Raw genomic sequence first — 11,361 nt, 5'->3', positions numbered from 1 at the left:
AGGTGCGTTCATCCATTGCTCGTGTTCTTCCACTTCTACCCCATCGATCTTGTACAACTCACAATAATCCTCGAATTGCTTTCTTAGTATTTTCCCTATATGGGCGGTCAGCGAAGGTCTGGTAGCTTCGGAGCATGAGATGGTGTTGATATTTCGGTTTCCTTCGGGTAATTGGACTTGCATGCTTCGCTTAGCCCTTTATTCGGTTTCTCCTTTCTGTACGTATTGCTTGAGGTCACCGGTGTCAATCAACTTCTGGATCATTATTTTGAGATTCTTGCATTTCTCGGTTTGGTGCCCGTTGAAGCAGGGCTACTCGCAGTAATCCCTTGATTTTTCTAATCTCGGAGGCATGCTAACCTTTGGACCAAGGACATTCCATGGCTTCTCGATCCTTGATTTCTCGTAGGATGCTAGTGTAGTTGGTATTCAACTTTGTGAAGACTTGGTCTTCGAATTTCCGATCATCACGCTGAAGATCATCTCTTCACCCTCTACCATCTTCGCGTGGACATTCCGTTGAGTTACCCCTTTTGGATCCGCTGACTTGTTCCACTGAGTTGGTCCGATGAGATCTCTGCGTTTGATCCCTTGGATTTTCTCGCTGAATTCCTTCCAAACGGGCATGCTTCTCGATGATGATTCGAAGATCTCCTTCGGTTGTTGGCACACTTTCATGGATCTCGACGAATAGTGGGCTCATCCTATCTAAACCCTACTTGTAACAATTGATGCTAACCACTGGATCTACGTTCCCTATAGCTTGAAAAATCTTGTGCCATCTGTCGGTATATTCCCTGATTGTCTCCTTGTAAGCTATTGCCAGCGAAAAGAGCTTGTCCATCCCGGCGTTGACAGCCTTGTTGTACATGTACATTCTTAAGAATCTCTCAGTGAGATGGCTGTAGGAATCGATGGAGTTGGGCGGTAGGTTGTCAAACCAAGATAGTGTCAATCCTTTTAGACTTGAAGCAAAATATCTGCAGAGGACTGCATCGTTTTGATCCCATCGGGCTAAGATGCGATTATAGTACCGAAGATGAGCTGCAGGGTCGCTTGATCTGTCGTAACATTCGAATGCTGGAGCGGGACACTTTTGAGGGATAAGCGCTTTGGCCAGGTGGTGGGTCAGTGGTGTGGTGTTAGCTTCTCTCATCACCTCTTATAGTCTTCCTCCCCCTTGTCTAGCTTTCAACTGCTTGATTTCAGTCATCATCTCCGCACGAAGGTCCTCCATCGCCTGCTGGTGGTCGTCTCTTGTTGTGGATCGTCCTGATTTTTGGTTTTCACTATCGAAATAATCTGAATCTTCGGGGACATAATCTGGATCGGATAATCTGTTTCCTTTCGCCGGACTTCGGTTTAATGGTTCTGGATTGTTGACGTTGGTCACAATGATTATTCAATCACGATTGGGCTCCGGTGCCTTTGAGTTTGATTCGTCATGTTGGCATGCCACTCCTATGCTTAGGGCGATCCTATCCTTGAGTTCTTGATTCTCCCGAACCAGTCGTGCTACAGCATCCGCATATACCCGCTGGTTCTTTTTTAGTTCCTCAAGCTCGGCCATCAATTGAGGGGAATGGTTCGATCCTTGATTTGGGGTTCCGGTCCGCCCATGTCCTCCAATAGCCATGGTGTGACCTTCGTCTACTGTATGGATTAAAGGAGGGGGGATCAGGTGTAATTACTGGTGGATCCACGCGTGTGGGCGTTGGCTGATTCACTATCAGCAAAGGTTGAGTAGCTGGAAGGGCTTGGTTTTGGTCGTTCGTTGGTGGCATTCCGAAGGCCGGTTGATGCATCGTTGACTCTGCAAAACCTTCCCACTGCTCATGAGTTCGACTAGCTTCCATCGTCTTTGCTGCATCGGCTTTGGCCGCTGCATCGGCTTTGGTTGCTTCCACTTTGAGGGTCAATGTTGCTACGGTATTAGCATCCAATGGTGAGGTGATTTCCGCGATATCTGGCTTCTGGTTGGCTACCTTCGATTTTTCGCCCTTTTTCTTGCTGCGTGTTACCACTGGAGTGGTCCTTGGTGTTTCTTTTGACGAGGCTTTGGTTTTTCCCACTTCCTTCGTTTTCTGCATCTCTAACTTTCCTGCAAAAATTAGACGTAGTTGAAAAAACAGAATCCATGTAGATTTTGTTAGCAAAGTTTGTTCAAAGAAAAAAGGGCACAGACCAAAAGGTGCCTTTAAGCGTTTTTGAAGAGAACACAGCTCAAAGAGATCACAGTGGGTATTTAAAAGTTTTCAAAGTCTTCAGGGGGAAATGTAGATTCTGGTGGGGCCAGAAGCTCTAGGAAAAGAGCTTTGTTCAGTTTTTTACCACACCAAATGAAATTCACCTGAAATCATTCTTTATATAAAAACATAGTTTTTTCGAGCGGCATGGTTAACCGAAGCTTCTGGTTGATTCTGGCCCCCACCGTATTATAAATTTAGTAATTATATTAACACGGTATATTTTTAAATCTTATAGAATTTTATGATATTGCCAAAAATACATTAAAAAATCATTGTGGAGATATTGAATTTTAATTATTACTAGAACTTCATTGATATAATCGCATCAAATTTTTCTTTTTTCATCATGATTCCATCAAAAACTTAAATCGATCATAAGAATTAGAATTCTCTATATAAAAACAGAGTTTTTTCGAGCGTTGTGGTTAACCGAAGCTTCTGGTTGATTTTGGCCTCACCGCATTTAAATTTAGTAATTATATTAACACGGTATATTTTTAAATCTTATAAAATTTTATGATGTTGCCAAAAATACATTAAAAAATCATTGTGGAGATATTGAATTCTAATTATTACAGAACTTCATTGATATAATCGCATCAAATTTTTATTTTTTCATCATGATTCCATCAAAAACTTAAATCGATCATAAGAAAAAAAATTAAAAATCAATCATAAGAGAAAAACAATAAAAAAAAGTCCAGTGTACAATTTCCGAGTATATTTTTTATAGCTAAAGAAAACCTAAATATTACAATTTTTATAGCTAAACTAAACCAAAATATTGCACTTCCAAGCTACTAAAAACTAAATTAATGTTGAACAATGAAATGAAATAAAACTTCGATAAAATGTATAAAATCAAAATACATGGAGTTGTGAATGCTTACAGTAGATCAAACCGCACTTCCTCTACCGTAAAAAAATTGATTATTAATCATGTACAATAATTGAAATACAAAATCGTTAATAGAAAATCGTAATCAACAATCAACCACATCAAGTAAAATTTTGAAAACGAATGAACAAAAAATATTAGTAGAAAAGTAAAATACATTCATTTCACCATAAAAATAGAGTATTATTATTTTTATTATTATTCCTTTAAAAAAATAGAATAGTATCGAAATAATATCTATTTGATGCTCAATATTTTTTGTACAAAATTACAAACCATTCATTTCATTCCAATATTATTTTTTTGGGTTATTATACCATAAAGAAAATAATAGTAAAAAAGTAATTTCTATTCTTAGCTAAGGAGAAAATGCTATATTTTTCTATTGTAAAAGGTAAACGTCTAGGAATAAATGTATTTTTCTTAAATAAAAATTTTAGGTAATTTTAGGTGTATTTTAGAAGTAATGGTCGTATTTGAAGAAATAGTATTATGGAAAATCTTAAAATATGTAAAACAAATCTTTAAAGGAGAGATTTTTTTTTCCATTTTACCTATAATAATATTCTTATGAATTCTAAATTTTACATATAGCAATATATTTACGAATTAATATGCTATAACAAAATTTATAAAATTCTAGATATATTTTTTCACTGAATTATTCTCCAAAATAGCGTTTTTTTGGAGGCTCAGTGTGTCTCTATAAAAGGCGTCGGAGAAAAAGCAAACCTCCCGTTGTTTTACGCCGCTTCTCGCTTTATTTTTTATTTTTTTATTGTTTTTTTCAGTTTAAGGTTTTGTTGACTGATTTGTGTATTGTGTTTGTTTTGCAGTTGAATGATCATACATATGTACGCCAAGAAATGGTAATCGACAGCTTTTTCTCCCTATTGATGTTGTTTCTTTTAATCCGGTTATTATACATATGCAATCTTTTAGAAATAGCTTTATTTTCTGCTAATCCTTTAATATTTTGCATTTTTTTAATTGTTTGCTGCAGAATAATCTTTTTTGCCGGTATTGCTTTTAGGACTCACATCTGTTGCATCTCTAATCATAATCATAAGATAGTACCTAATTGTTTAGTTTTTTTCTTTTTCTCATGCCACTGTTGATTTTTCAGGAATCCGAAACAACTAATTCTGGAGTGTTGTTTTGTAGGTGTAAATGGAAAAAAAATATTTGCTTCAGGATATGGAGAACCACAAAACGAAAACACAGAAAATGGTAATGCAATAACAATTTCTGCTTAATGTTACATTCCAAAAATAAAATGATAAAAAAATAAATCTATTGGATGCAAATATTTCGACATTTAATATGGCTATCCCATTTATGTAAGGAATATTTTTGAAATCCAAATTATAGAGAATTATGTAAATTTTGATATATTAATTAATATTATTTCCAAAATATCAATTTTTTGGTTGAAATTTCTAGCCTTGGGCACCCTGTATATAAAAGTGCTTGAGACAACGCCAGATCCCATCTTTTGAATGTTGCTTTTTGTTTTGCTAGGGTTGGTTTTTTCCCAACGATTTCGTTGCCTAATTTTTTTTTTCGTTTTTCGTTTTGCATGGCTGCTACAGTGGGAGCTCATGAGTATTGAAACATATATTCAAATTTTATGTCCATAGTAATAAACACAAACAAGGTATATTCAAATTTTATGTCAAATTTTGGTTTTATTGGTATTTGTTTCCTTGATTTAGTTTTATTTTTGGATGCTGATGATACTTCATGAACTCTAGAAAGTTGGGGTTAAAGATTATGAATTTATGATGATTTAAAGTTTGGGTTAAAGATTATGTATTTATGGAATTTATGATGATTTTGGTTATTGATTTAGATATAAATAAGTTTGATTGTCTCCATGTTTCAGTTTGACTCATGCATATCTAACGATACCATTTGAAATGTGATCGAGATTCGAGACGTATCTCAAATTTCCTATCAGTTTGTAAACTAGAAAGTCATATCTCATACAAATATTTCTAAGTGATGGCCAGATAACTATTTTCAATGTTCTTTTGGTAACCTTTTGTACATACATTAAATCTATGTAGTTGTAGTTTACATGCATGGTGCATCTTTAGGTGCTGGTAACGATTTAATTTGAACTTATTTATTTGCTTATGGTGTTTCTGTAGTTTATGTATTTTTGGTGACTATAGTTGGGTGATTTGGTGTTCTTTTATTGCTTTTGGTCCAGTGTCGATCCATAAATCGTTGATATCTATTCCAACCGACATGAAGTACGATTTTTTTAAAAACAAATATTATGTGATGACGTGTTGTTTGATGTTTGTTACATATTTTTGAGGATGTGCATATTTTTTTGGGGTTTTATCGATGCCTAATTGAGGTTGTTTTGTATCCAGATAAAGCTATTGTTAAATATTTAGTAAAATGTAAATGCACAAATAACTGAGTTATGGGTATATCAAATGAAGAAAGTTGACAAAAGTATATGTATCCCTTCACTTAAGACCAGAAGGTATTTGATTTTTTGAATTTCTAATTTTGTCATCAACCTTCCATTATCATGCATACTCCATTGATTTTTTTTCTCGTTTTTGAATGGCACTATCATAAATTAAAGATGACAATGGGAAATAACCAACAATTGGTATATATACAAGGAAAAAATGTTGGACGAGAGTGCCATTGAAGTTTTTTTTCCAGGCGTTTTGCTGAGGTTATAAGAGATCGCACTGGTAGAGTGTTGGCATTTTTCCTGTTCAAATTAATTTTGTTTATGTGTTACAAGTAATGGTGCAAGAGTCTGGTAAACCATGAGTCTTTTTCGGGAATGTTTGGAAACTGTGTTGATGAAGAAAATGAGGGATATTAAGGAACAAGTCACGCATATGTTTTCTGTGGATTTGTTGGTAAAATCTTTCATCTTCACTGGGCTTCTGCTTCATTTTTTTTAGAGAGAATGTTCGTCCCATATTTCCATTTCGCTGGCATGTTTGAGCTCATACAATTCCGTTGTGATTGCCAACTAATAGCATCGCTGGCATATCCTCTTAAGGAAAAAATAAGAATACAAAAATCTCGTAATGGATGAAATCAATTTTCCAAGATGACATTTCCAAGATGACATAAATGTATTTGTTTATTAGATGAGATTTTTAAAATCTTCGGTCGTTTCTATATAAAACTCATAACCCAGTCACTTACATAATACATAATTAGAGGTTAAATATTTTTAGAATTTTAAGAAATGGGAACTGCAGAAGCGCCGCCGAGAGTTGTTGAGACAAGAAACCTTGATACGGACGCCTTCAAGGTTGAGGCACCTCAGAAGTTTCAACTCTCCAATATCTAAATTTTTGCACAAGTTGAACTAAATATTTGTTAGGTAACACTTTGATCACGTGAGACGTTTCCAACGCCTGAAACTCAATGCACTTAAAAATGTCCGGAATCTGTAAGTTACACAGGTTCCCGATAAAATACACAGTGTTGTCATCATTGTACACGAGATGCCTCCAAATTTCACAAAGACTCGGTGTTTCTTGAAAATATTCGAGGAGACATGTTTTGATCGCAGGTCAACCACTTTACCACCGCAAGAAGACATCATTCACAAGGTGTCTAAACTTTTAGTTTCAACTAAATTTTGAGATTACATGATTTCTACAATTTTTTATTAGATTCTACAAATAACAAAAGCCAAACTCATTATTATCCCAGGGTGCTAAAACTCAAGATTAGTTTTATTGGTTCCCTTATTTTCAGATCGGAAGGATTTCAATCTGAGGAGGAGGTTAGATGTGTTTAAAAGCAATTATTAGGGCAGTTTTTTTCTGAAGTACTTTTACACTGGTGACATAAATCAAGTGAAAGTGTTTATGTTTATAATATGTTGAAACTAAAGGATCAGGTGATATCCAATTTTATGGGAAAATAATATTTACCATATGAGTGGTCACCTCTTGAATTTTTCATGATCCTCATCGTAAAATAAAACATGTCATTTTTAGGGGCTACCCTGAAAGAATTAGGGGCGACTAATAAGACAAAAAAGGGTCACCCAAACAAATTTTTGTAGTATCCCAAATACAAATTTTTCAAAAACCAATGGAATTTTGATGTTTATTATCTACCGATTGTAAATCGGTAGTTTTGTGATGCTCATTATCTACAGATTACCGATTGTGGTAGTAGCCCCAAATTCAAAATTTTCAGAAACCAATCAAATTTTGAATTTCTATATTTTCATGATCGGTAGTTTCGTGGTGTTTAGTATCTACCGACCGTACAATCGGTAGTTTTGTGATGTTCATTATCTCTGATTGTGATAGTAGCCCCAAATTTATTTTTTCACAAAAACTAATGAAATTTCAAAATTTTCTACTTTTACGATAGTTTCGTGATGTTCTTTATCTACCGATTGTGATAGTAGCCCCTAAATTTATTTTTTTCCGAAAACCAATGACATTTCGAAATTTTCTACTGTTACAATCTGTAGTTTCGTGATGTTCCTTATCTACAGATTGCGATATTATCCCAAAATTCATTTTTTTCAAAACAAATAAAACTTCAAAATTTTCTACTTTTATAATCGATGGTTTTGTGATGTTCATTATCTACCGATTGTGATAGCAGCCCCAAATTTAATTTTTTATTTATTTAAAACAAAGCAAAGAAGAGAAGAACATAGTCACAATCGGTTGATAAAATTAATACTAAACTAACGATTATAAAAGGGCATATAAGTATTTTCTAACCACTAGGACACCCCATAGCCACATCAATGAGATGGTAATAAAAAAGTCGCCCCTAAATCTTTCTGTGTCGCCCCTAAAAATGCTAGGAAATAAAATCAACCATATAATTAAAAAAAAAAAAAGATGTCCATAGTCCAGTTATGTTACTTATAAATGGAGACTGAATTACAATTTTTATCGATTTATAATTAAACTCTTTTGCATGAAATCGTTACAGAAATGCTAACCGGAGCTGCAGTTGGGGAGGAAGTAGTGATAGGGCGGCATATGATGAAATTAAGGGACACACAATACCAATTTTTCCAGTGAAAATTTCCTTTACAATGCACATGGACAGAAGCAGGGAACAGAGTTTACACAATGCGGGATTCTACTTGAAATCAAGATTTATCGATGAGAATGACTATCCGACATACATTGGCATTTCAAATACAACTAAGGGAAAATCAAAATAAAATATTACTATCATCAAAAGAATGATTTACCAGATGGATGTACCAAAATTATTGTCCGTCAACACATTCCTGACAATTCCAGATCTATAAACCATATTTTTCTCCAAGCACTGAATGAGGATCGTGAATAGAAGGTTAAAGTGATTTGGGTTCATATTTGGTGTCTTGGGAGTACTTATTTAGAGGTTTCCTTTTATTTTTTTCTTAGAAATACAATTGCTTGATTTCTTACGAACTACATTTAGGTAGATTTTTTAGGAGTCACAGATTCATTGGTTCCAACTTCCAGTTTTGTTATTGTTTTTCTTTTAGTAAATGTTTGGGTTCTTATAGTTTTGCAATTATACTAAAATTTCCATGCTTGCATATCTTGCAATTAACTTTTGATCAATAATTAATACTCCATCATGGTCTAAGCATCACCTAGAATACATTGTTGCAGAAGTACTGATTGGAGATGAAATCAGAGAGGAAGTACTGATAGGGCGGCATGTGACGAAATCAAGGGATGCAATACCACTTACTAAATACCAATTTCCGGTTAAAATTAGCTTTGCGATGCACATGGACAGGTTTTCGGCACATGACTTATACAATGTTGGATTTTACTTGAGATTAGGAGCTTTCGATGAGAATGAAAATCTAATGTATATTGGGATTTCAAATACAACTAATGGGTCATGAATATCAAAAATTACTATCATCCCAAAGAATAATTTACCAAATGGATATACCAAAATAATTATGCAGCAACATATTCGTGCCAATTCCAAATCTATAGACCGTATTATTCTCGAAGCACTGTCATTGAGGAACGAGAATAGCGAATAGAAGATTAAGGTGATTTGGCTTCAAATTTGGCACTTTTGGGATACTCATTTAGATTTTTCCTTTTATTCGTTAATTATCATTTACCTTAGGTCGTTTTTTCTTATGAACTACGGTTTATTAATTGTTTTGGTAGAATTTTAGGAATTACAACTTAATTAAAGTTTTGTTTTATGTTTGTTTTCCTTTTACCGGATGGTTTGGATTCCAAGATGTTTCAATTTTTTTAACTTGATATGTTATTATGGAGTGGTATTTTGTATAATTTTGATAATTTGTGTTCTTTATGGACTGAGTTACCCATGACACCATCTCAAAAGTCGTACAATCAACCTTCACATCAATTGTTACTTAAGCAAGAAACAGACCCGTGCATCGCACGGGTGAATAACTAGTATTATTAATTAATTAATGTGTGACTTAATACAAATTGGTTTCTCACTCATCCTTTATTTTATTTTTCTTCATAAATATAATGGTCTCACTCGTTCCACTGTTATTTTTTCTTCTTATTCTTTTCAACTGTATATGCAATATATATGTGGTTCCGAAGGATACTGCCTCGATACGTAGAATGAACCATTTCGTAAAACAATGGCAATTGCAAGCATGCAAACAAGAGGATAGGACAGGAAGTAAACAATGCTATCGGAATCGGCGCCCATGGATATCGGCCCCCAACCACAATATACAATGATGCACCAAAAGCTACCAATATCGCGGCCATTGATATGAACAATGTTGCAAAACCAATGATTAGTTTCTGTGGTAGAACCTTGAGAAAATCCATTTCTGCATAGCGCGAAGTATATATAGATAAAAACATCAAAGCTGATGTGACAGAAGCAAATAGAGCTAAAGCGTCGGCAACCACAAACCCCGTAAATGCGTTATTTCCCAAAAAAACTGGGCTTCCGTTCATGGAGCTGTTACTGTCACTAATATTACCTCCTGGGACAGTAAAAGCAGCTGCAAATGCTACCGTGGCTATGAGAGCAGCAACTACCATGCAGGAACCAGATGTATCCTTCATCCAATTCTCTGCTTCTTTCAGCAAATCTTTGTGTTCGATTGTAAACAAATGTTGAGCTGTATCCCCTTTTTTGTTTCTCTTAAGCCAATCTGTTTCCATCATAATACTCTCCACCGCCTAAATGAGAAAACAATATTAGAGTTAAGTTAAAGTACTAGTAGTACCTAACACTGATCAGGCTTACCTTAAACCACTGCACTTCTCGCTGCATCTGAAGGGCTACACCAGATATCAAATTGAGTTGAGCAGAAGGTGCTAACTTGGCAGCATAATGCAAGATGGTATTTTTTTCATCATCCGTTATAGAAACCAGATCGAACTTATCTCCATAAACGTCACCGAGATCACATATGAGACTTACCATCTTCTCATTCCGTTCTACAATAGCCATTCCTATCATCCTTTGATGCGGTAATGGATACCATATGAGGTAAGGGAACTGCTCAAGAACCTCCACTACGACTTCAATGATTCCATTCTTTATGGCTACCTTGATGATGTCGGAATTATTTTGAAAAAATATTCTTATCCCAGGATCATTTTGGAAAAAAATTCTTATCCCCGGATTATTGTAATTGTTGTTGACTTGTGTTAACATCTGTTTAAGCAATGCAATTGCTTGCTCGTGCATCAATTTCAGGTTGTATAACTTTTTGAGTTGAGGCACTGAAATAAGAAGCAAACAACCTCAGTACTAAAATGAAAACTATAATCCATGCCCGATTACTATCACTTTTTCAATTTGTCATATTTTTAGACAAACGAAAATAAAATATGATATTAACGGAGGTAGTATTTGAATATAAAGAGATATTCAAGGAAGAAATACCTTGCATTAAGTAATAAGGCACATGCATGAGGGTTCTTTTATTAACAGTCGAGGAGACATTTGTGGTCTCATCTGCTTCAGAAGCTTCTAAACTTTCCGGAGAGCCCCCTTCATCTCCTTCGGCACATATTGATGACCGGAAAATGCTTGGTTCGACTGGTGCGACATATGTAGAATTCATATCCACTTCAATCACTGTATCCAACATACCATATATTTGCGTTCAAAATTTATTTATTGAAAAAGCTAATTAAATTTTTGGTCGATGAATAAATAACTAACATGAGTAGATACGGTCCTGCCACCATGTCAGCTTCACTCCACTTT

At 34.8% G+C, this 11,361-nt stretch overlaps 1 protein-coding gene across 1 annotated transcript; it reads right to left on the bottom strand.

Moving 5' to 3' along the window:
- Positions 1–9,597: 9,597 nt before the first annotated feature.
- LOC113325949 lies at positions 9,598–10,656 on the bottom strand. Its single transcript, XM_026573776.1, has 2 exons — positions 10,390–10,656; positions 9,598–10,322 (listed from the first exon to the last, which is right to left on the bottom strand). The coding sequence occupies exons 1-2, from the start codon at positions 10,603–10,605 to the stop codon at positions 9,669–9,671; spliced, it is 870 nt and encodes a 289-aa protein (XP_026429561.1). The 5' UTR covers positions 10,606–10,656; the 3' UTR covers positions 9,598–9,668.
- Positions 10,657–11,361: the final 705 nt, after the last annotated feature.

The sequence above is a fragment of the Papaver somniferum genome, unplaced genomic scaffold (genome assembly GCF_003573695.1).
Source record: "Papaver somniferum cultivar HN1 unplaced genomic scaffold, ASM357369v1 unplaced-scaffold_10, whole genome shotgun sequence".
NCBI lineage: Eukaryota > Viridiplantae > Streptophyta > Magnoliopsida > Ranunculales > Papaveraceae > Papaver > Papaver somniferum.
Note: the sequence above shows the minus strand (reverse complement) of the source record. Positions and strands in the feature narration are given on the sequence as shown.